The 25,290-nt window shown below is 50.6% G+C and overlaps 1 protein-coding gene and 1 long non-coding RNA gene across 5 annotated transcripts in view; one reads left to right on the plus strand and one right to left on the minus strand.

Moving 5' to 3' along the window:
- Nucleotides 1–1,406, plus strand: part of LOC141372422 (uncharacterized) — a 2,005-nt gene extending 599 nt beyond the window's left edge. For both annotated transcript variants that reach the window (XR_012377679.1, XR_012377680.1), the window contains exons 2-3: nucleotides 651–844; nucleotides 1,279–1,406. This is a non-coding gene — a long non-coding RNA (uncharacterized lncRNA). The remainder of the gene's footprint in view (nucleotides 1–650; nucleotides 845–1,278) is intronic.
- Nucleotides 1,407–2,558: 1,152 nt separating this feature from the next.
- On the minus strand, nucleotides 2,559–24,390 carry EXOC3 (exocyst complex component 3). 3 transcript variants are annotated; one of them, XM_025867513.2, is made up of 14 exons: nucleotides 24,137–24,390; nucleotides 22,809–22,864; nucleotides 21,775–21,965; nucleotides 19,928–20,147; nucleotides 14,003–14,684; nucleotides 11,865–11,982; nucleotides 10,907–11,032; nucleotides 9,465–9,565; nucleotides 7,716–7,826; nucleotides 7,470–7,620; nucleotides 6,030–6,152; nucleotides 4,350–4,511; nucleotides 3,847–3,974; nucleotides 2,559–3,065 (listed from the first exon to the last, which is right to left on the minus strand). In XM_025867513.2, exons 3-14 carry the CDS (start codon nucleotides 21,916–21,918, stop codon nucleotides 2,894–2,896), a joined length of 2,238 nt encoding a protein of 745 aa, XP_025723298.1. In that variant the 5' UTR covers nucleotides 21,919–21,965; nucleotides 22,809–22,864; nucleotides 24,137–24,390; the 3' UTR covers nucleotides 2,559–2,893. The 3 variants fall into 3 exon arrangements, with proteins under 3 accessions (XP_025723298.1, XP_025723296.1, XP_025723297.1); XM_025867511.2 differs by lacking the exon at nucleotides 24,137–24,390 and adding an exon at nucleotides 23,638–23,706; XM_025867512.2 differs by lacking the exon at nucleotides 24,137–24,390 and adding an exon at nucleotides 23,279–23,315.
- Between the last annotated feature and the right edge of the window lie 900 nt (nucleotides 24,391–25,290).

Raw genomic sequence — 25,290 nt, forward strand, 5'->3', positions numbered from 1 at the left:
CCCCCCCCCAGGTGGATCCCGCCCCCAGGTTCCTTGAGGTCTGTGTCACAGACACAACTTTTTTTTTTAGAAAACGAGGGCACAAGCAGGGGCAGGGGGTAGGGGAGAGAAGGGGTGGAGAGAGAGAATCCTAAGCAGACTCCCTGCTGAACACAGAGCCTGGACTCAATCTCACCACCCTGAGATCATGACCTGAGCTGAAACCAAGAGTCAGACACTTAACCCACAGAGCCACCCAGGTGCCCCACAGACACATCTTTCAATGGCTAAAATTTTTGAGGTTTATTATAGAAAGAAAATGCACATCAATGCCGAGTCTATAAATACTTTTTATAAGAGAAGTCTAACCAGCAAATTTATAGCCATTTCAAAGTTGATAGGAGTGTGGTTCTAGGACTGCTGTAAGTACCACAGACCGGTTGGCTTAAAACAACACATTTATTGCCAAGTAATCCAGGTGTGGGCAGGGGCTCACTCCTGACCTTGCAGGAGAGTCCTCCGACCTCGTCAGTGTCTGGTGCCCCTGGGCTTGGAGGAGCATCACCTCAACCCCCCACGCCTGTCACGGCCCCACCTGCTCGCTCCCAGGCCAGCTGTCCAGGAAGCCCATCTCCGGGCTTCTCCCCGCTGCGTTCCATGTCTCCTCCCAGGTGGCACTGGTGTCCCGGTCACATCCCTAGCTGCGGTGTGCCACGGACAGGCGGGAGGGCCGAGCAGCCAGAAGCCCCCATGTGGCCCACCTTCCCTGGAAGACTTCCTCTGGACACAAAGAAGTGTCCATGCCTCCCAGCTCCGTGTTTTGGGGTCACAGCAGTTTGGACGGTACATTGGCAGAGCACCCCAGGTAAGCATCAGCTCATGTGCCCACACCAGTTAAATAAACGTGGTCAGGAGCCCCTTCCCCGCCGTGCTCTGAAAACCCTATGAATAAAACTTGAGAGTCAAAGAAATCTACCTTGAAAGATGTTCTTTCCACTGAACAGCAAGTGTTCTTACAAAGAACCACCCAAAGACTCAGTGAATCTGCAGTGGCCTGACATGAACCTGTTTCTGGTACCAGCTGCAGGCTGCCTGTCCTGTTAAACCCATTTTCTCCGATGGACACCTGGCACCAAGCGGCCTAGAGACGAGCCCCCCCTGGCTGTCACCGACCCACCAGGATGTGGGCCTCTACTCTGCCCCCACCCCCCACCACATCCTGGCCACTGTGTTGCCCTCAAAATCACATGTCCCCGTTATTTGGAACGTGCTGACCTCTGGCATTCACCATTACCACAGGCATCCCTGAAGCAAGTGTGACCAATGGCCAAGGGCACTGGGGCGACCATCACATAATCACAGCAAGAACTGACAAGGACAATGTGCGCCACTTGGGTCTGTTGTCATCATTTGAATATTCACCCTGGATATTTGTTCCTGAAGTAACGTGGAGTGAAAACTCTCTCAGTCGCTGGGAAAATAAATGCATTTTTATGATTATAAGGGACAATAAAACTCTTAATTTTATTTCAAAAAACACTTGAAATTACTACATGCTCAACATTAAGACACATACTTAATACGTATATGAAAAGACAGGACATTTGCTCCATATTTATAGAAAAGTCACTCCTCTTCTGAACCAGGAACTTTCTCTAAGAACTGCATCTAGTTTTTGGTCACTTAATTCCATTTAGGTTTTGATTCTTTGAAGAAAAAGCCCTTCATGTGAATTTTTTACATGGCTGGACATGGCTGGAGATGAGCAGAGACTTGAGCTCGGGGGTTCAGGGCAGCCCACACCGCACTCACGCGGGGCCCTCGGGGGGAGAAGCAGAGCACAGCACAGCCACCACGGGGGCTGGCGGCACAGTGGGGAAGGGGCTGCATGCCCCCCCACCTGAGCCAGCCGGTCCCCGGGGTCCCTGAAGCAAGGCCGGGGGGAACAGGGCCCCTCTCCATTCCTGATTTTGGACAGCACCGCATGGTGAACCAGAGCGCAGGTGCTTCCGAGAACTCCCACTCACTGACAGCAGTGGGGAAGGGTCAGGACCCACACACAGGCCCCCCCATGTACTCAGGTACAGCCTCTTAGTTAATGTATTGTGAGACTCAAGACTCATGCAAAACGAGGCCACCACTGAAGTAGCTGCCACGTAGACGGCTACACGACAGAGGGGCTAAGGGATCTGGTGTCAGGAAGGAGCACAGATCCTGTATCATGCACCAGATAAATGTTCACATTCACCTTCGAATCCGCTTTGTCAGACCTGATGCTCACGACATCCCTCGTCTGCCAGGTCCGCTCCTGGGGGAGGGTGTGGAGTGGCCAGAGGGACACCTGCCTGACCTCAGTGGGGTTGCGGGGAGGATGGGGCTGGGGCCCAGCACCTAAGAGCCTGCGGCACGCGTCAGGACACACACAGCACGAGGGGCTCCACGCAGAGCTGCAGGACCCAGGCCCCCAGTCCAGGCGGAGGTGCATCTCTGAGCTACACATCAGACAACCTGAGAGCAGCCTCCAGGCATTGGACGCACACTACATCATCCCTAGTAAGAAAACCTTCACACCCGGGAAGTTTTCATTTCCCTGCAGGAGGTTAGACTCTTTTATTGAAGAGCAGAGTTTTGGGTGTTTACACTGTGCAGAAATGAGGGAAGACCCAGGGGTTAAGGGGGACAGGCACCATGAGGCCCCTCACACCAGAGCCTGCCTCACAAAGGACATTACAAAAAGATGAGAAAGCCAGCAGAACCACGGCCCCCAGAGTGCTTGTTCTTCAAGAAGCCCTGAGCACAACACCGGGATAGGAGGGCACGCGAGTCCTGGGCATCTCGTGTTGCTCTGGCTGCCACACATTTCCAAGGGGGGGGTGATGGGCACAGCATCGCAACAAGGCTGCGGCCCAACAGGCTACTTGAGGAGCTTTGCCACGTTCAGACTGGGAACCACAATCTCCTTGAAGAGGGGCACATAGTTTGGGTTTGCCTGCGTCGGGCCCTGCTCCAGCGTCTCAATGATGGTCTGCTTCATGTCCCGGCTGGTGTCCCCTCGCATGGCCAGGAGTGCACCAATGTGCTCATCCCTGCAGGTGTGGGGAACACCACGGGTGTGTCAGTGGGTGCACTTACAGCTGCTCACCCCCCACGCCTGCCTCAAACTCCCCCCAGTCTCCCCCTGCCTGGCTTGGGTCAACAGCTGTGCACAAGAAGGCGTGCCCCATATCATGACAGGAGAGAAACCGGAGTTCTCCGCTCATGGTGACCTTTTCTTCAACCTATAATCACGAAGTTTTTTAAACTCTGTTCTCCTAAATCTTTAACAGACTGCCAAACTAGAGTGAGAGGACCCTGGAGAGCCCCAGACCACCAGTTCCTCTGGCTTCAAGCAAACCCATAGCGTTGGCAGAGAGAGAAGCAGCTGGCTGAGGCAGGAGGGTGGTGGGGGGCATGTTGGTTGCATGTGACAGGCACATGTCCCTTCTCTGAATCCACGAGCCTAAGACGAGCTTCCTGAAACCACTCTGCTCTGCTGCCGTCCCCCCAGCGCACAGAGCGTGGTGATGCCCCACCTGCACTCAGGCCACCTGCTCCCCAGCCGTGCTGACACCTGGGAGGTGCATAACCCGAGGCTGGGGTCCCATGGGCTCCAGGTCCAACAGCAGGGCTAGGGGACACAGAAGCACGCTGATATGCCCACTCTGCTCCCGGCCATAATCCACACAGCTTGTCCTCCCGGGAGCCAGGACACCCAACAGTGCTCACACCTGCTCATCAGGCCCCTCCATCTTGTCAGCGACCCTAGGAATGAGCTTACTGCTCTGTTCCATGATTTCTAGCTAAAACACATGGCACATGGGCCCTTACCTGATGTCTGGATATTTGCTGACCAGAGTGGAGACTTCCAGGTACAGCAGAGACGGGTCCGTCAGCTTAATAACTTCCGCGATGGCCACAATGGTGTCACAGTGTCCATCTGCATCCTCCCCAAACCCCTGGAAGATAGTGTGCATGCAGCTGCCAAGCACCACGAGGGGACACATGCCGAGTGTCTGTGGAACTCTGTGGCCCAGGCAGACACCAACGGCTCAGGATCGGCCCACAGTGGAGCTGTCCTAGGCACCCTCAGCAGGGATGCTGCAGGGCAGGGGGCGGGCAGCCCACAGGGGCGAGACCAGTCTGGCTAGCACCGCTCCCATGGGGCTAGGAGTAACGCTCCAGAAGCTACCCTCAGCCACAAGGTCCAACAGACTTTCCTGGGCACACAAGAAGGATCAACTGGTCACTTGGTTCCTGACGTGACTGGCCCTGATCAGCGGGGGCCGAAACGGCCCAAGGGGTGGGGGGGACAGAAACAAGCAGGCACTCACGGAGGCCAGCTTCCGGAACAGGAGGCGGAGCTGCGCGGCCTCCCGGACCATCCTCTCGGCACCTTCCTTGCGCTCCTCTGCACTGCGGAAGGAGATGCGCTTCTGCATGACAGCCCGCAGGTACTCCAGCACCACTCGCCTCTGCGCCTCCGCGGTCATCCTCTGCCGGCACACACAGGGTCAGCGAGGCAGGCTGGAGGCTCCCACTGAGACACTGCCCTGCTGAGACCTCCCCGCACCTCCCCACTGAGACACCCCCACCCCCACTGAGAACCCCTGGGCTCCCCACTGAGACACCCCCACCCCCGCTGAAAACACCTAGGCTCCCCACTGAGACACCCCCCATCCCCCGCTGAGAACCCCTAGGCTCCCCACTGAGACACCCCCCCCACCCCGTCCCCCGCTGAGACCCACGCCCCAGGCGCCTGCTGAGACCCAGGCTGGCCAGGCAGCTGTGCAGGGCACACGCCCTCCTGCTTGTCAACAGATGGCAGAACCTGAAGGAGCACACGTGCGGGTTCACAACAGTATTCACTAGGTTTCTTTCAAGTAAGTGGGGAAGGGAAACTTGTGCCCAATCGCACCAGCAGATGAGCCCTCCAGACAAGCCCCCACAGGGAGGGCTGCATGCATGCACGGGCTCCTCAGGCACCAACTACTGAACCAACCCAGCCAATGTTTAAGGAAATAAACGGTGGCACCAACAGCCGAGGGAGCAGCACAGGACTGCGGGCCAGCCGCCCCCAACAACACAGGTGAGGGAAGCCGTCAGTCGGGGTTCCAATCCCTGGGTCTCCCCACAGGTAGCACTCTTACTGGCAGAGTCACAAGAATTTCCTTTAAAATGAGGACTTCGACAAGGGTTCTACTGGGTCCCAGTCATCACAGAACAAGAAGACATGAAAGGTGTGAGGCCCAGAATGAAAAGTGTCACTGTTCACACGACACAACCGTCTACACAGAGATCTAAAAGGGTCCCAAGACAAATCCCAGAAACAATGAGAAAGTTTTACAAAATGTCTGAACACGAGGTCAGTATATCAAAACCACTTCGTATAAGCCAGGAAAAAAACACTTGGAAAGCCCGACTTTTTAAAATGTATCAAACACTGCCTAAGGCCCTGAGAACCCATGAGAGGGGCCCAGGCGCTGCAGGAGGAAATAGGCTACTTCGGGGAAGCCCCAAGGACATGCACGTGGCTGAGGTGCACAGGGGCTCCGTGCATCTGTGGCAGGGCTCCTGGGTCCCCCAGAGCCCGGCCACACAGAGAAGAGCCCCGGGGCCTCTGTGGAAGCAGAGAAAGGCCAGGAGCCTGCCTGTGCCCTGGATAGGGATCCCGGAGAGGAAACTGACCCACAGCCGCTGCCCCCACCCTCCCTTCTAGGGGATTCCAGGGCTGCTGAGGAGGTCCCTATCACAAGCGCGGCCTGCGTCTGTGGCCACGTGTCAAAGAGGGCTTGGTGGGGTGTCAGAAGGCAATAAGGTTAAAGGATCAGAAGCGCCATCACCTCCAACTGGCTTATCTCCAGACACTCATGTCTCCTGCCTGCCTTCAATGAAACTGCCTGCGAATGTCCATTCACAGAAGAACCAACTGGACACTGAGTTCCACACAAGACGGCAGGTGGGCTCCAGCTTGCAGGTGAGCTCACACCAAGTCACTGTGTCCACACTCTTACCTTTTTATACGGCTTTTTAATTTTGGCAAAATCATTGAAATAGTCTTCCACGGTAACACAAATAATGTCCACAGCATTTGATCCTAACAGCCACTTCCTTGTCATCAGCTCACTGAGATGTTGCTGAAAAGAACACAGAAAACGTCACCTGGACACAGTCCCTGAGTCACGTGTATCAGGAGGAAGGTGCTGCAGAGCCTCAGTGATCTTTTGTGACAGCAATACACACATAACAACCCCACTGGCACGTAGTCCGCCAACACGTACCGTAACTCTGTGAGACGCTCATTACATATGACTTCGGTGACTGTGGATCTGTCCGTACACACACAGCCTTTACTGTTTATATATATCACATGGATATTCTGCATTTACCCAATCCTGATGGACATTTAAAACTGCTCACATTTTGCAATTAGAAAGAACAGCGCAGTGAACCTGTGCATTTCTGCAGGTGAAAGCCCAAAAGTAGAACTGCTCGACCCACAAGTGTGCAAACTAAAACCCTGGAAACTTTCCACACTGCCCTCCAAAAACCACAGCACTGGTTCTACAGAGGACACACGAGAGCATCCCCTTTCCCATGCCTGCAACACCACTTGCCATCCCATGAAGCAAGAGAATACTCAGTTTGAGTCTGTGCATCTCTGAAGATCAGGAAGACCAGGCATTTTGTTTTTACATTTAGGACATTTGTAAACCCTTTTCTGTGAAAGGGCTTACTCATGTCCTTTATCCAATTTTGTCATAGTTTTTTTTATTTTGAAATAATTTCAAATGTATCCATTTCATCTGTTTTCTAAACCATTTTCAAGAAAGTTGCAGACATCACAAAATGATCCCACCAATCACCCCAGAAGCTCCTCTCCAGCTACTTCCTTTCAAGGAGGACCCAAGATGATCACGGTTTTATTTTTTTAATATATTCTGGTCTCTGCCTATACATCTATATAAGGCTAAACCATCTTTGTATTTTTGAAATAAACCCTACTTGTTCTTGGTGTATTATGCCTTTGATATGATGCTAAATGCATTTTGTTAATGACTTTGTTTTGTATGTTTATTCAAAGGGTCCATGTGATGTGTGTTGCACACATGCACGAGTTCTCAATTTGGTTCCGGTATCAAGAATTTGCTAATGAACACAGTCCATCTTCCTTCTATGTACTTGTTTCCATTTTGTAATTCACCAAGCTGATTAATCTCTTTAATATTTCATGGGAGTCTGTTCATTTGTACATCAGAGGACTCCAATCTGGGCCTGTATCATATAAGGCACACCTCACAGAAAAGCAAAGGCCCTTTCACAGTGAGAGGTGAACTAAAGTGTCAGCTCTGCTCGGGTATGCGGTCACAGGGTACATTGCAGACCCACATACACAGTGGATGGAAACACTACTGTCAGCCTGGAAATTAAAGCAGCAAAGAACCAGCTCCCACCTCCAGGTCCAGGAAGACCTCCTCCAGCAGGCTGCTGCAGCCCTCCTTTGCAATGGTGTCCAGAATCCCATCCATGCTTGGCTGGCTCAGAGACATGCCTTCTTCCATTTCATTTTTCAAATACTTCCTTTTTAAACTGACTATGGATTCTCTGTAAGGAAACAGTTAAGGCCCCATAAAGCAGCTGAGTATCCTTACCTTCTGCTCTTTTGTTCCTGGGTCACCCTGTCCATGACGGTCACTTACTTGAAGGTCTGGCAGTTGTTGATGATGGCGATCATATACTGGACATAGCAGTGGGGGTGCTGCCGATTCCTCAGGTGCTCTTCTTTATACGACTGAGCTTCCTCTTTGTATCTGAGGACACACAGCCCCCCAGCAAAACTATCAGTAAGGGGGAGCCTGAGGGTGTGCCAAACACCACAAACAAATCACGCCTGATAAATACATTTGGCATCGTTAACATCTGACCAGGTAAACCTTTAAAAATAAAATAAAACTTTGGATGATCTATACTAATGAAAAATCAGGGAAGCTGATCATTTTATATGGATTATTGAAAATAAATTTTGTATCAGACTTTGAAGTATGATTCAGTATTCTGAGTATACAAATATTTTGAAATATTTGTAGGTGGAAAATTATTATTTTATCTGACATATAATTTGCCTAGAAATTCATACAATAGTCTTGGGAACATTATGAAATATTAGATAAAATGTCACTTTCTGAAACTTTCCCTGAAGAAATCAAATTAAGAAATTACTCAAAAATAAATAACTTGCTCATCTGAGGTGAAGAAAACAAGCACCTGAGATCACTACATACTTTATTTTTGAATTTATTAGAGACTCACAAACAAGAGCAGAACACTACAACACACTATACCTATGTTTAAAAGACCTTACGAAAGGAGCCAAGTTGGCAATTAAAGGGAAATAATTATGCACTTATTCCACCTTTCTGTCCAACGTGTGGTTCAGGTAATCAAACTTCTGGGGCTGATGAGGAAAATTTCCTCTTTCTGCCAACAAAATGACTAAGGCCATGATCCCCAGGGGCATGACTGGCGGGGACTCTCAGCCACCAGGGCAGGACAGAGGAACATGCGTCTTGTGATGCACTGCCGTGTGGAGCACTCTGCTTACGCCAGGTTCTTGCAAAACAGCAAGAAAATAAAGAGGAATCTCACAAGCCTTTAGAGCCAACATGTGGCTCAGAGGGGGACAGCAGTTAGGGCTAGACAAGAAGGTGCTGGGCACTATGACATAATCTGCACGTGTCCACAAGCCAGTGGCTCAAAGAGGGGAAAGGCCACACTACTGCACCTGGGACCTGGGAGCCCAGACCTGCTGCTAACCCAGTCTCAACACACAAGTAGAAGGCGGCATGTCTGAAACCACTGGGGAAACCCAAATACAAACTTGGTGTCAGACAGCCCTACAGCCAGAGTAAGGACACAGGGAATGAAATGCCAGAATGTCTGGGATCTGCTTTAAAGTACTTGGGGCGGGGGGGAGGTGTGCAGGTGAGGTGAGGGGGGGCTTTAAAGGGACAGCTTTTGAAGGTGGACGATGGGTCAAGTTTTTTTTACACCATTCTTTCTGTTTCTGTATAGATTTGAAAATCTTCCCGAACAAGTCAAAGGGAGGGAGGCATCCAGCAGACACACTCCTCAGCCTTGTCGGACGGCCGACTCCCATCAGCGGGAACGGGGAGCCACCACCTGATGGAGCCCCTCCCAGGTCCTGGGTAGCGCAGACAACAGAAAGGAAGTGTCTGGAGGAGAATCTAACTCCGGCCCAGCAGGCCCATCTGGGCTCTCAGGAAACCAGTGTAATCCATTCCAAAGGCTTGTTTCAAAATAACCAAGATCACAACAACAAATTCAGGCTTAAAGTATTTTTTAATATCAGGCATATTAGGATCAAAGTTTTGCTTTTAAGTTTTAAAAACATACACTTTCTAAATGAGCGCCCTGGCAAAAATACATACCTACTCAGGAAAGAGTTCATTTGCTGAAGACACAAAACAAGTACCTTTGTTTTCAAATCTTCACTTATCTGAGCAGCAACTTGAAGATTCTGTTCGAACATCTAAAAATTGGAGAATTTATGAATTCTAATATGAACTCACAAGGGTGCAAGTTTCCCATTAAAACCCCTATCTGCCAACTGGTAGTTATAGTCCGAATTCAGAAAAAAAAAAAAAAAAAAAAAGGAAAGAAACCACTCAAAATATAACAAGTCAGTTAAATGAACAACTTTCTCAACAAATGAAAAGAAACAAGTGAATCGCTTCCTAATTACCTGCAAACAGGCTGGTCTCCACAAAGAGGGAAATGTGTATTCTCAGCAAGCTGACAGGGAGATGGGGGGCCCAGAGAGGTCGGGTGCGGCTGGGGTCACAGGGGTACCAGGGGGTGGGCTGTGATTTGTGACGTGGATTCCTCATGAAGAATTGGGAAGATACACACTGGAGCTCAGGGGAGCTACACATGGAGAGGTGGAGAAGGGCTGGAAGGCCAAGCTCACCCCAGGCCTGTGGTACATGCAGTCTGTCACGACACCAGTTTCCAAAATAAAGGAAAGGATGAGGCCCCCTCTACAGCTCACGGTGTCACCCAGAGACAGATGCCCACAGTGCTCACTTGTGCCCGGCTAGTGTCCAAGCACATGCCAGTGACGTGGTCTCATACAAGGATTAGACCATGACTCAGCCCTCCTCCTGCCAGAAAACCTTCCTCCAGGAAGAAAAGCCAACGGGCCAGAAGAAAAGGACAGTAAGGAAGCTGGAGGACATCAGCAGGAGCTGGGCATCAAAAAGTAAATGAACCGGGGCGCCTGGGTGGCTCAGCCGTTAAGCGTCTGCCTCTGGCTCAGGTCATGATCCCAGGGTCCAGAGATCAAGCCCCACATCGGGCTCCCTGCTTGGCGGGAAGCCTGCTTCTCCCTCTCCCACTCCCCCTGCTTGTGTTCCTGCTCTCGCTGATTCTGTCAAATAAATAAATAAAATCTTGAAAAAAAAAAAAAGTAAATGAACCATAAGAAGGCACAATTATGGTTAAAATATAAAGGACTCTTCCCCAAATCCATCAGGTTATACTCAGTCAGGTGGTATTTTAGAAGACAAATCTCAGCCATTTCCAACATCAGAAAACACCAAACAAGCAAACTCAAATCTCAGTGTCCCATGCAAATAACATGTAATTCGGTTCTACTTCAAATCCAAACACTTAAGGGAAACTAGAGTAACTCTGGGCAAAACTGCTTGGACAGGTGACCCTTGGTATCTTCTGCTCCAGACAGAAAGAGAGACCTGAGGCACCAGAAAGGTCTCCCTCTGTCTTTAGGAAGGGAGGCACTTTATGTTCATTTGTCAAACCCACAGATCCCAGGAATGATCCAGCAATGCACCCCAGAAGCACACGATGGTACCTGGAAGACAATGGCAGGGAGTGTCGTCTGGAAGAACCCATCCTGGTCGGCTTCGGGCTCTGTCTCTTTGATCCAGTCTTTCTTGTCTGTTTCTAGTGCTTTCCGCAGCCAGGCAATGATGTTTGACTAAAGAAGTTTGGCATCACAGAAAAAGGAATAGAACAGGCCACTCTGAGGCAATGCACACAGCCTCTCCTCAGCAGTGCAGTGGCAGAAACCAAACTCAGGGCCCTGGGAGTCGCTATTCCCAAACAAGGGGATGCCAGAGAAGCCACCCCACAAGCCGCCTCCATGGCAGGTGCTGCCTCCACTGACCACCTTTTGGATGAGCACCACACTACAGGAGAGGCCAGGCTGGTCAGTCATACACGGAAGCACGAGGCAGACATGCTCCCAGCAGGTTTGTCCGTGGAAGACCACACACCAGCACCATCACCTCGGGAGCACAGACCCCTCCCTGCTTCCCAGTGTGGGGGCTCAGCATCTCAGTCAGAACGCTGTCTGATGCTTGTGCTCACCTTGTCCAAGGAAGCAGACCCTGACCTCCTGTTACTCGCAGACCACCTGGGGGTCATGGGGGGTGGGGGGATGGGCACTTGGTCCCCAAATGCCACCCTCCCACTCCTGTGCTCAGCTCTAAGAGGCTGGCAGGCACCACTGCCCATCTGGCTACCAGGGGCTGGACAGATTCACTAGTCCAGCCAGAGGAGGTTTCTGTACCTGTAAAACACACGCTTCAACCTCCAGATCCAGGACCAGAGAATGAGCCACCTTCCTCATCTAACTGGCCAACGCATATTTCAAGATCCAATTTCCCAGAAGCAAAGCCCACACATCCTTAGGAAGCCAACATCAAAACCGGTTTCTCCCCCGCCTTCTTTTGCCCACTGGCCTCGGTTACGGCATGACTTAGGGAGCCAACACAGCCTGGTTTGGGACCACACATTGCTCTACTCACAGTGAGAGTTGACATGTACGTGTCAAGCAGCTCAGAGACCACGTCTGGAGAAAGCAAAGGCTCCAAGATGCTGACATCCACTTCTGGGGCCAGCTCCGTGTTCCCCATCATCTCTGCACTATGGCAAAACCAGGTATGAGAAAGAATAATTACCAGGAAGACAGAAAACGCTGAGCTAAGTGTTGCTATTTCTTTTGACACACAAATACCCAACCACCCTCAAGACTGTGTCAGGGAGGAGAGGCGGGGCCCTGGGGAGAAGTGGCCACATAAGGCACCTCTGTCCCTGGCCTCAGCCCGCTGCACCCACATCACTCAGGAAAGAAACCCTGTGATGGAGGAGATATGTTTGGTCTATGCCCAGCACCTCCCCCTGGGGAAGGCCAGGGCCTGGCAAACCGGAAGTGCTGAGTAGACAGGTCCTATCGAACAAGGGAATGACAAACAAGTACAGTAATTCAGAAACATAAGTGCTGAAGTTAACATTGCTGATCCCTGCACTTCATAATGAAACATAAGTCAGCAAAAGTATCAATGCATTCGGACAAGTGTGCTTAAGAAGGCAGGGATGTGGGCTGAATTTCAGAAAAAAGTTTCCATAAAAAAGTTAGTATCTTTGTGTGGTTGGGTTTTTAAAAGTCCAAAGTTTGAACGTTCAGAAAAAATACACATGCTTTTTGCCATATTCCCTAAATACGTATTTACGAGGAAAACACCGAGTACTCACAGCTAGTCCATTATCTATAAGAAATACAAGGTCTTCCTCGGTGAAAAGTCACTTCACAAAATTCTGCAAGTATTAAAAGACTATTCACTCAACACAGATTTTCACCAAAGAACCTTAATTCAGCGTGAAATGTTTCTAGTATAAAGCAATCCAATTTTTCCCACTAGAAAATCCAAATGCTAAAAAGGTGGCCAGTATGCAGCTGTCCACACACAGAAAAAGACACAAAACCAAGACACAAAACTGTGCACACCAACAAATGCACACCCGGTCTGGTGGCTAGAAGAGGAACAAGGGCCCATGGCCGATTCTGCTCCTGCTCTCCACTCGCTGTCCATGTAAATGCTGGGCATGTGGCTCCCTGTGCCTCAGTTTTCTCACACAAACAAATATGACCCTAACAGTGCTTTCCTCACGGGGTAACATGAAATCGAGCCCTGTACAGAGAAGGCCACAGGATGGGGAGATGGTGATCACTCCGGGCTTATGGGCTGGGCGAGGGCAGTGCTCAGGGGGCAGGACCAAGGCCTGGCAGAGTGAAGCTGCAGACACACCAGAGTGACCATCACTATCGTGGGTGAGAGAGTTTCTCCCATTTTATGTTAAGATGTACATATTCTCTACTATAACCAGTTACCAAGATACAAACAAAAATCCAAAACCTTATTGCTGAAGCAAGAGGTTTAACAAATTTCTGCACATAAGCGACAGGCTAAAAATAATTCCAGTACAGTACTTTATACTGTTCTCTATTCACAAAACCCTGCAAAATCAAAATGCATCTTCTCCTCAGCTAGCTAACCTTAAAGAATGTATCTTTGAATACATTCTACAAAGAATACCCCGCCATTGCCTCAATTTTCAAACCCTACGTCAAACGAATACAAGCACAAAATGGCTCACGTCCCTTTTGTGAAGTGACAAAACCTCAAGGTTGAAATGTAAAAAGAATGGATTTTTCCAGGATACTGGTGAGAAGAAACCAAACTGGGGGGGGGGGGGGGGGACTGGAAGCCAGGAGGAGTGAGCTGGTGGCCCCTGTGACTCTGTGCAGGTCCCGGGAAATCCTGCGCCCATGTGTCCTTACCTGTCCCCCGGGATAAAACCACACACTCAGGGTGTCACCGCAAGGAGGAAATGGGTTAGTGCACAGTGGGCACTCAGTATCATGGAAGAGCCCAATGCTGAACTGCTTCCTAGGGACTGGACATCAAGGGCAGGAGCACCAACCAAACACAAGAGCATTCACACAACCAGAGGCCGGGCCCTGATCTCAAGGTTAAGCCCACACATGGGCCAGAGGGGAGGCTTTCATCAGCCGGAAAACAAAGTCTGAGGGTGCTGAGCACATGCTGGAGCAAAACAACTCAACTCTACATAAAATAAAATACAAGAGTAACTTTGGAGTTACCTTGTGTAGGTATTTAAGACCCATGTCAACAGGCTCACGATCTCATTGGCTTCTAGGTCTTCGGACGCAAGCTCCTGCATCCGCGTGCTCAGGGCCTGGTGGTACATGCTCAGGAGGTTTCTGAAGATCTCATAATGGGGAGGGAAACACTGAACCATCAGGTTTTTGGCAACGATGAGGTCATCTAGGACGTACTTCCTTATGATTTCCAGGTGGCGGACGAGCCACATCTTGTCGGACTCCCTGGTGTCTGCCTGTGTGCCCTCAATTCTAGTCGTCACGGTTCTGTCCAAGATGGCAAACATTTTCTCCTTCCAATTCTTGGGCCTCCCAGGAGGAACAAAACTAGTTTGTTTTTTTCGGTCAAGTATGCGCCTATCGATTTTTTCTTCCCTTTCAATAATTCTAACAACTGAGACCAGCAAGGTGGGGTCACGGCGAACAGTGACCAGTGACCTCTGCAGCACCATCCACAGCTGCTTGGCCAGCTCGTCCGAGAGCCCCTGCGTGCTCCCAAAGTAGCTGTGGATGAGGGTCATGTCTCGAGTGTTTCCACTGTCCATGCGGTACTGCTCATACATCAGCCCGTCCCGGGAGCACTCCAGGTCCATCAGCTTTCGGTGGGCCTGTAGGAGCGCCCCTTGTTCTATGAGGTCCTGGGTCTCCCTCACAATTTCGGGCACTAGGGAAAAAGGCACAAGATGGCACCGTGAAAAACCACACAAATGGCTGGGTAGGACCCTGGGAAGATGGCAGAGAGAGCACCAGGAATCTGTCTCCGCACCCAGACAGCAACTGCACTGACAGAATCTGTCTGAATAACTATTTTGGAACTGTGGAGTCTGCAGAAGGCTGGCAAATTCTAGGAGATGGCTTGGGAGTAAATTGTGGTTAATTCTGGTCAATTTCAGCTCTTAGCACAGGAGCACCTTCCCAGCACCAGCCCCAGCCTGGCCTGCCCGCCACGCATTCCCAAAGCAGCCTATACACAGCTTGAGGGAACCTGGGTGAGCAAAAAGGACCATGTCTTCCAAACACTGGGGATCTGTGCTCCAACTGCTGGTTGCTGCCTCCTATCAGGGAGATGCAGACACAGTGGTGGAACCCATTGTTACTGCACTCAGGCCACCATTGTTGCAAACCCCTCGCCCTAGAGCCAGGTGACTTCAGGATGATTTAAAGAGCCAGTGCCTCTTTACCCCCTCCATTTTTATTCCTTCCCCCTCCAGACATTAAAGACAATGACATTCAAAAGCAACCTCATATACGGGGGAATTAAAAAGCGCCTGCACATGCTCAGGGAAGGGTCAGGCTCAGAAAAGACCTGAGAACATCTTCAGTTTACATCTCAGTCTGATCCTCAGCACAGAGACAGCCTACAATAACCAAAACAAGAACAATAAACAAAAATCAGCATACCTGGCAGAAGAGGAGAATCTGATTTTCACAGTTACTATGTTATTAGATTCAAATGTCCAACGTTCAACAACAACAAAAAAATCACAAGACATAAAAAGATTCAGGAAAGTATGGAGATTCAAAGGGAAAAGATAACCCAACAGAAACCATCCCTAAGAAACACTAGGTTGTTGATCTACTGGATGAAGACTTTATTTTTTTTAAAAGACTTTATTTACTTATTTGTCAGAGAACAAGAATGAGCGGGCACAAGCAGGGGGAGTGGCAGAGGGAGAAGCAGGCTCCTCGATGAGCAAGGAGCCCGACACAGGACTCGATCCCAAGACCCTGGGGTCATGACCTGAACCAAAGGCGACGCTTAACAGGCGCCCCTCTATTGAAGACTTTAAAACAAGTTTTAAAAGTTTTAAAATGTCAAGTGGACCAACATGCACACTGTGGACATCCCAGAAGATAAAAAAAGAGGAAAGGAGACAAAGAAATTATCTGAATAATGATCAAACTTACTTAACTTGATGAAAGACAGGAATATAAACATCTAAAGGCTCAATAAACTCCAAGTAGGAAGAACTCAGAGACCCAGAATGAGACACATTACAAATTGTTGAAAATCAAAGACAGAGAACCTGGAAAGCAGTGAGGGGAAGCAGCTGGTTGCCTACGAGGGAGCCTCAGTAAGACCACAAGCAGATTTTTCATGAGAAACTTTGGAGGCCCAAGGGCAGTTGGCTGCGAGAGTTGAAGTCTAAAAGAAAACAACAGTCACCCAGAGTCCTACATCTGGCAAAACTGTCCTTCAAAAGTGAAGGAGACACAAAGATACTCCCAGACAAGCACAAGCTGAGCACTCCTCGGCCTGGAGAGCTGCCCCAGCGCGTCCTGCGGGTGAGATGAAAGGGCGCTGGATGGTAGCGCAGAGAGTGGTGGAGGAATAAGGATGGCAATAAAGGTAGATATGTGGGTAGCTGTAAAAGCTGTAAAAGCTAGTGTTATGGTAACTTCGGTTTGTCGCTTTACTTTTTGTTTTACATAATTTAAAAGACTTATATATTTAGGGAAAAAAGTTATTTGTCTAGTATTACTGTAACTGGTTTATAATTCCACATTGTGTTTTCCACACAATTTGAGAGACTAATGCAAAAAAACAATTAGTCTATGTTTTTGGACAATGTATAAAGATGTAATTTTGTGACACCAATAACTGAAAGGGGGTGAGACAGCATTGTGTAGGAGCAGAGTTTTTGTCTGTTACTGAAGTTAAAGTGGTATAAATTCAGAGGACTTTAATTTTAGATGTTAAATGTAATCCCCACAGTAACTACAAAGAAAATAGCTTTCAAATACACAAAAAAAGAAATGAGAAAGGAATTAAAACATTTTACCACAAAAAAATCAACTAAACACAAAGAAGACAGGAATGCAGGAAATGAGGGACAAAAAGGCTGTAAAGCACACAGAAATCAAATAGCAAAATGACAGAAATAAATCACAAATTTTCAGTAACTGCTTTAAATGTGAATGGATTAAATTCTCTAATTAAAAGACAGAGACTGGTAGAAAGGATAAAAACACAAGATCCAGCCATATGCTATCTATAAGAGACCCACTTGTGATCCAAAGACACAGACAGGTTGAGATGAAAGGGTGGGAGAAGACATTCCATGCAAACAGTGACCCAAATAGAGCAGGTGGCCCCACTAATACCAGACAAAATCGACTTGAAATCAAGTTTGCAAGAGACAAAGAAGGCGTATATGTTAATAAAAGCCTCTCTACAGCGAGAAGATACAATTATAAACAATTACACACCTAATGAGAGACCATCAGAAAACACAAAGCAGAAATTCATAAAACTGGAAAGCAGACAGTTCTCTAGTAGTAACTGGGAGACTTCGATGTCACTCACAGTAGTGGACAGGACAACCAGTCAGGAGAGAAGGAAGGAGGCAGAGGACCTAAACAACACAATCAACCAAGTACATCTAACAGACACATACAGAACACTCCACCCAGCAGCCACACACATGTTCTTTCCAAGAGCAGGACAGACCTTATGTTAGACCACAAATTAAATCTCAACAGATTTGAAAAGGTAGATATTATACAAAGTATCTTCTCCAACCAGGATGGGATGAAGTTAGAAATCTGTAACAAATGAACAATTCACAATTAGTGGAAATTAACACATTCAATCACTGGGTCAAAGAAGAAATCACAAGAGAAATTAGAAAATACTTAGACAAACAAAAGTAAGAACACACCGCACCAGAACTTAAGGATCCAAGAGCAAATGTTTAAGGACAAGTGTATACCTGTCACTGCTTGTGTAAAAAAAAAACTATCAAATCAACAACCTGACTTTATAATTTAGGGAAGCAGAAAAAGAACAAGCTAAACCCAAAGCTACCAGCAGGAAGGAAACAATAAAGAGAAAAGCAGAAAGAAACGCAATTGAGAAGTGGAAAACAATAGAGAAAATTGACAAAACCAAAAGGTGGTTCTTTGAAAAGATCAACAATTGACAAATCTTTAGCTAATGAACTTAAAAAAAAAAAAAAGAGAGAGAGAGAAAAGACTCAAATACTACAATCAGAAATGAAAGTAGGGACATTACTGTTGATTCTACAGAAATAGAAAGGATCACGAGAGTACTATGAACAATTGTACGCCAACCTATTTTTGCACTAGACATAGTGAAAAAAACCTACAGAGACTAACTCCTGAAGAAACAGAAAATCTAAATAGACCCACAACTAGTAAGGGGAGGGGAAATGGGGAGCTATCATTTAATGGGTGCAAAGTTTGGTCTTCTTTTAGTTTTACTATCATGTCACTGATACACAGTACTGTAGTTTGTTTTACAAGATGGAAGAGTTGTGGGGGTGGATGGTGGTGACAGCTGCACAACGTGAAAGTGCATAACACCAAAGACCTGTACACTCAAAAACAATCAAGATGTTAAATTTTATATGAAATCTCATGTTAAAACAAAGTGGGGGGGGAAAGGCCGTGTGCACAGTACTACCAAATTACAGGCAATGAGAAAAGTCTAAAGAGGGTCAAACCAGCACAACATCTTCCCAATAAAGTCTACTCCTAACACAAATGCATGTATAACATAGCCTCATTCATTCTTCAAGGTAAGAAAATTATTTTCAACTCCTGTGGATGAACTTCTTCCATTAAAGTAACTTTTGATCATTTGACATTAGCTTTACAAGACTGGAAGGAAATGTTGCCAGTCAACAGGAAATCATAAGGGGGGGGGGAATTAACTAGCAAGGTGCTGGCTCAGTGTCAGGAAGGACATTCAGGCTTGGGGACGACGTTCCAATTCCAGGCAGCCAACGGTCACCAAGATGAGCTGCTTCCTTAGCACCCACTGTGGAGTCGGCAATGCTGTGCCATTCGTTGGGGGGGGGGGCGATGTGAGAAGCAACTTGGAACATGGCCGTAAGTATCAGGGAAGATGAGCAAGGGGGCCAGGTACTCAACAACACTGCCGTCAGACACGAGTGTGAGAGGAGTCCAAGGAAAAGGAGCTGAACAGGACACAAATTACCAAGGTACAATGCGGCTGGAGCAGGGCCACCACGATGTGGCTTTAGAGTGGTGTGAAGAACTGTGGCACATTACGCTCAGGGGTTGAGCAGAGTTTAGGGAAGGACAGAAAGAGTTCACTGAGACCAGCTACGGGATAAAGGAAGGGAAGGGGTCAGACCATCCCAAGGTCTCTTGCTGGGATGCTGGTGACCCTGCTAGAGGTGAGGGGGTGAGGGGTGAGACAATCTCGGGACTGTGCTGAGCAGACACGGAGCCCCACCCACATGACAAATGACACTGTTCCCGGATAGGCTGCAGAGCCTCTTACTGGTGAGGTATTAGGACATGGCTCTGAAAGGGACACCTCCACACCTCCTGCCACCACCCCACCCCAGCCAGCTGCAAAGCCTCCACTAGATCCCGGCCAATGCTGACCAAGGCTGCAGAGTGTTTCTCTCCTGTGCCCTGCCCCCCCGCCCCCGGCCTGTGCACACTCCTCTCCACCTGGGAACTGCCACTCGCCTGTATCACCTCTCCAGCTGGGAACTGGCCCGTCTGTCCTGTTCACAGGGATGCTTCTTTTTCACCTGTCAGAGTGCCATCCGGTCTACTGATCTGACAGCCACACTGCAACCCAGGGAATGAAGCTCATAAGCACTTATTCTGTTAACCCACTGCTGTGCCTCTATCCAAACGGAACTGTAAGCATTTTACTGGTCTTGGTTTGTTCAAATGGTCCCTTCCACCCTTAGTGCAAACAAGAAGTTAACTATACAGGTGGGAATCAAACACTGTCCACACCAAGGGAGGTCTACAAAATACGCCGCACAAAAGCTGGATCTACCTCTTCATCACCTGTACAGCGAGGAAAAACGAGTCACAGGAAAGAGAATAGACAGCACTTTGCCCCTGACGCCCAAAGCACCGGCCATCCCCAGCTGTCCTCCCCACCCCCCCAGCCACCTGAGAAGATGTTCTTGAGGTTTTCCACAGCTGCGGCAAGCTGGCTGTGCCGCACGACAGCATCCTTCACATCCTTGAGGCTCTCAATGGTGTTGATGCTCTGCCTCCAGTCTTTGCTGACGTCGGCCAGGGACCGCTGGATGTCTTTGACATCGTTCAGTGCATTGTGTAGCTGACTCAGGCCTGTGCGCACACCGTCCAACTGGGACTGGATCGCAGCCTAGGGGAGACACCCGGGGGCGAGGGGATGGTGAGCAGAGCTAGGACAGCCACAAACAAGTCTTCCTCGGGAGGTTCAAGTTCACAGAAGACAAATTTCAGTAGCTGGGAATAGTCAATACTCAGAGAAAAGAGGATAAAATTCAACAAGAACTTAACTGATTCACAAAATAGCTTTTCCTTTTTTTCACTGCTGCCTTAAAACAGAACAATGTCTTTTAAAGCTCTGTTGAGAAAACCTCCTAAACTCCTCATCTGGGCCCTCAGCCTGAAGATACTGGATACCACGATGGGCATGCCTCAGGTCCCGTGGCTGCCCCAGGAGGACTCCACACATGGTCTCCCCAGGCATCCCTCAGTTCCCTCAGGCCTCATCTCAGACTGTCAGGACTTGCTCATCAGCTCTGAGGTAGAGAGCCTCCTGCCACTCAGCCAGGACCAGACTTGGCTCAAGGATGGCTGGCCCCACTGCAGAGAGCTGGTACATCTGGGATTCAGACTCACTCGACTGGCATGCCGAAATGCCATCAGCAAGTGGTACACAGCCAAAAGGGAGGGAACATGAAGGAGGGGCAGCCAGTGGAGGGGAAAGAAGGGAAGGCCAGTTGGCATAACCAAAGCCAGGTACACATCCGACCCAGGAGCCATTTAAGCTGCACATAGAAATTATTAATGATGATGGTAACGGACCACAGAAGGTCTCTAGGCCACTACTGATGATCATCAGCTAATCCCACAAGTTTCTGGAACAGATTAAAATGCTGACCAAAAATGTGGCAAGTCCAAACTGTTTTTTAAATTAAAGTAAAACTACTGTTTTAAATAGGCCAACCAGTCTTTGGATGCTTCATTTTGGTACAAACGATCCTCATCCTGTCTTATTAAGCCTGCCATTATCCAAATGCTAACAGTGTTTTCAAGTGCCACATGACTGTGAAAATGAACTTTCCTCAAGGGCATTCTCTTCACCCCCAAGACCGCTCTGCTGCCTGTCAATCACAGCAGGCCATGGTCTTAACATTTTTTAAGTACACTGAACGTGTACTTAACACGTTCAGTGTACTTTTGTATTTTAACAAAACCTTATCTCTTCATACAAGTTAAGTTGAAAGCCAAACCAATCACAAAATACCTTGAAAAAGAATAATTTTCTTTCTTGTCCCACTCTCACATGCTTAATAACTGTGCCACACTCTCCTTGCTCCTTCCTGCCCAGGGCCAGCAGAGTGCCTGGCACACAGCCAGCCAGCTACAGCGTATGCTGAAAAGTTCTAAACAAAATGCTCTCTAGTGGCACTCTGTAGAAGACCTTTTAACAAATAAGGATAGCTGCTATTCTTCTAGTATTGTTTAAAATTTAAAAGGACACTTCTGGGTGCTTAAAAGATTGTTTCTTTGGTGTTTCCAATATTCCCACAAACTTCTCTATAATCTACTGCTTGGTAATACAGTTTTGGAAAGAACGTGTTAAGTAAAGGTTATGGTCTGTTCTGCCTCTTTCCAGACCATCACAAAATCTAATTTAGCAAAACTACAATGATGATGTTATGCAGAAACCCAGAACTCAAGATAAATGGATCTATCCTGACTGGGAGTAAAGTGGATGCCTGTGGCCTCTGGTCTCATACCTTCAGTCTGGCCTCCACTGAGGCCTTTTTCCGGGCCTCCCTCCTTCGGTACTGCTCCACTTTGTCCAGCTGGTCCGGGCGCTGAAGCATCCCAGCAACCCTCTGAACAGCTGTTGCTACAGCCTCCCGGTCTGTCTCCTTCATCGTTAAAAAGCAGGTGGAATCTCAGCACGTGTCATACTAGAGGTACCCTGTGTGAACAGGGAGAGAGCGAGCACAAGGGGAAGATGTGTTAGGAAGGTAGAAAAGGTAGGTACAAAACTCATGCCCCCTACCAGTCTCAGCTGTTCACAATGGAGCTATAAGGGGAACACCTGAGATCCAGTAAACCTGAAAGCTGAACCAGGGTTATGCACTCCTTAGTAATAGATATAAGCCTCCAGAACTCAGATATGAAGACACTTTCACCTTTGAGTAAAGCAGAGGCATTTACAGGTATAAGCTATAAACAAATGGAGGATGTCTCTATGTGGACTTTAGATCCCTCACCCTATCAGATGTCAGTCTCCAAGGTACTTCTCTCCCACAGACAAGAGCCAGTTTCTGGAACCTTCATAGCACCCTTTGGCCACACTGGTGGGGCAGCTGTTCCAGGAGGCCTCAGTGAGGACACGGAAGCACCCAGACAGCATATGCCTCAACATGCCTCACTCACCCCCAGCTCAAGTCCCAGCACATGCCCCTCAAAAAAATCACTACTGGGGCATGTGGGTGGCTCTGTCGGTTAAGCACCCGACTCTTGACTTCAGCTCAGGTCGTGATCTCAGGGTCGTGAGGTCAAGCCCTGTGTCGGGGCTCGGGGCTCTGAGTTTGAGATTCTCTCTCTTCCTCCCCCCGCCTTGGCCCCCCCTTCGCCGCTGGCATGGGTGTTTGCACATGCGCGTGCTCTCTCAAATAAATCAATCTTTAAAAAAGGGACATATTTTAAAAAAATCATTACTGACTGTAATATCTGAAATTCTACTTCGTACATTTAACAACCCTGATAAACAAAGATGACAAGGCAAAAGGCACCTTCGCTCAAACAGACCTACCTTCCATCCCAGCTCCAATGCCCCAGCCCTGGCGCCAAAACGGTATCCGGGAGCGTCTGGCAAATGAGAGGATTTAATAAACGTGTGTTCCCCTGACCTCAGACATTACACTATTTCCAGGCGTGCTTTCTGCACATAACTTCTTGACGAGATGAGAAAGAGCCGTCCTCTCCCTAAATTCCTTACCCGCCCCCCCGCCCCCCCCGCTTACAGCAAAACCCTCAAGTCCCCGGACGATTTCCACGGAGGGCTCCGTACTAACCGACCGCTATCCGCGCAGGACCTGCCTTCTGACCCCTCTCCGCAACAGCACTGCGCGGCCGGCACGGCCTCTCCGCCCACCTGACCGACCGGGCACGGCCCGGTGCACAGTCTCAGCGGGACGGAGAAACGCGAAGACGCCCAGGCGAGAGCCGCGAAGCCCCGCGCCGGGGGGCCAGCCGACGCCCGCCCCACCACCAACTCCGTACCTGCCCACTTCCGTTCTCCTCCGCGGCCACACCTGACTGACGGGCCGCGCACGCCCCGGCCCCAGCGCGCTGCCCCCGCAGTTCTCCAGCGCGCGGCTCTCTCGGAGCCCACGCGCACCTCCTCCAGCCGGCAGGACGCGGCCCCGGGAGGACGGCAACGCCCCCGCCCCCGCCCCGCCCTTCCGGCCGCGGAGCGCCCCGGCCGCGTCAGTGGAGCGCGGGCCCGGTCTGCAGCGGCCGGCTGTGCCGCCCGCCTCCCGGGGCCGCGCGAACCCGCCCCCCCCCCCCCCCCGTCCCGGGACCTCGACGACCACCGCCCCGGAGCCCGCCCACCGCCACTGCCGCCACCACCCACTCACCTCCCACTGCCGCCGCCCGCAGCCCGGCCGGAAGTGAGCGGCGCCCGCGGGCACTTCCGCTTCCGCCGCACGCCGGAAGGGCGGGGCTTGAGCTGTGGGACCAACAGGGTGGCGGTTCTATATGGGGTCCCCGCCGGGGATTGCTCTCCTTGTGGGGGGGGATGTGCGACCGTCAGGACGGGGTCCCCGCCGGGAGCGCTCCCACTGTGGGGGGATGTGCGACCGTCAGGACCGCCCCCCGCCCGGGGGCGCTCTCACTGTGGGGGGGATGTGCGACCGTCAGGACCGCCCCTCGCCCCCCCCCGGGGGGAGGGACTGTCAGGCCGGGATGCCTGCCTGGCCGCTACCAGGGTGTGGGGGTGGCGTCAGGACGGCCCCGCACCGAGCACCGCTTCCCTGGAGCGGGCCCCGTCTCACTCAGCCCCTCGTACTGCAGCCCTTTCTGCCGTCTCCCCTCAGGGTCCCCAGGCTGACCTCGTCCTGGGCGCTGTGGACTCACCTTCCCTCTGGCCTCCGCTCGTGCGTCCTCTGTAACCCTCTGTGGCCTGCTTCTGTGAGGGAGCCACCCTGCCGCCCTGCGCCTGACGCTGTGCGCGCCCCGTGGCCTCCACCACCGCGTTCTACCGGCTCGGGCCGGCCCTCCCGCTGCGGCGCGGCGCGGGCTGTGTGTCCTTCGCGTCGCCGCAGCTCCCTCCAGACCGGAGCCCGGCATGCGGCAGGCTCGGCGCGCTACCGAACGAGGCAGGGCGCGGGGGGTGGCCGGGCACTTGCGTCAGTCCGGCGCCTCCACGCCGCCGGGCAGCTGCACAGGAGCGGCTGTTGTCGCGCTCCGGGGTCCGGATGAGCCCGGGCGCTCAGGCCCAGCACGTGCCGGGGTCAGCACTCCGATGAGCACAGACACGAGTGCACAGGAGCGCCCCGCGGCTGACGCCGGGCTCGGCACTCCGATGAGCACAGACACGAGTGCACAGGAGCGCCCCGCGGCTGACGCCGGGCTGGGCTCCCGGACGCCGGGCGCGGCGGGGCAGAGCCGCAGGGAGCGGAGGAAGCCGGCCCCGGGTCGCTGTGTGGAGAAGAGGCCCCCTGGCCCCCACTCCCAGAGTGAGAAGATTTCAGGGTAGCCCGCTGTGAGCAGCCCTGCCGGCCGTCACCCCGACAAGGAGCCCTGTTGCGGTTACAGAGACCGGCCTGTGGGGTAAGACCTCCTGAAAGCCAGCCAAGGTCCTACCAACAGGAAGGGGACTGGAGCCCGGCGGGCCCGGAGCCGGCCGGGAGGGCGGTGGGGTGGGGCGCACCCGGCGGGGTCGGGGAGGGAGACGCAGTGGCGTGAGCCCCCGCAGCCCGCCGTCCGCTGCGCCCTGACTGACGGCCAACCCTCTGTTACCCCGTCTGTGCCTGGCGACTCACGAACTGTATTACTCAACTGAGCGATGAAGAATGTAAACAAAAAGTTGAAGTTATGTTTGCAACTATAACTGTAAAGGCATTTTGAAATTAATAAAAATTTGCCAAAATTATCAAAGCTTTTAGGGCTTAATTCAAAATATAACATTTAACATACCCCGGTGGAGCCTTGTGCTATTGACATTTGTGTTTGGAGGTAGGACTCCCTAATAACTTCCTCAGCCAGGATGGTTAATATTGGGATGGCTG

The sequence above is a fragment of the Callorhinus ursinus genome, unplaced genomic scaffold, assembly GCF_003265705.2.
Source record: "Callorhinus ursinus isolate GAN/ISIS: 27379988/994484 unplaced genomic scaffold, GSC_fseal_2.0 scaffold3, whole genome shotgun sequence".
NCBI classification, from domain to species: Eukaryota; Metazoa; Chordata; class Mammalia; order Carnivora; family Otariidae; genus Callorhinus; species Callorhinus ursinus.

Bases quoted from the DNA above. Each gene is read 5' to 3' on its own strand.
- EXOC3 (XM_025867513.2), bottom strand. From the start codon at position 21,918: ATGAAGGAGACAGACCGGGAGGCTGTAGCAACAGCTGTTCAGAGGGTT. The intron at 14,685-19,927 runs GTGGCTGGGGGG...CTTTTTCCCTAG, and splicing joins CCTCAAGAACATCTTCTCAG to TGCCCGAAATTGTGAGGGAG. The intron at 9,566-10,906 runs GTACCATCGTGT...TCCAATTTTTAG, and splicing joins TCCCTGCCATTGTCTTCCAG to ATGTTCGAACAGAATCTTCA.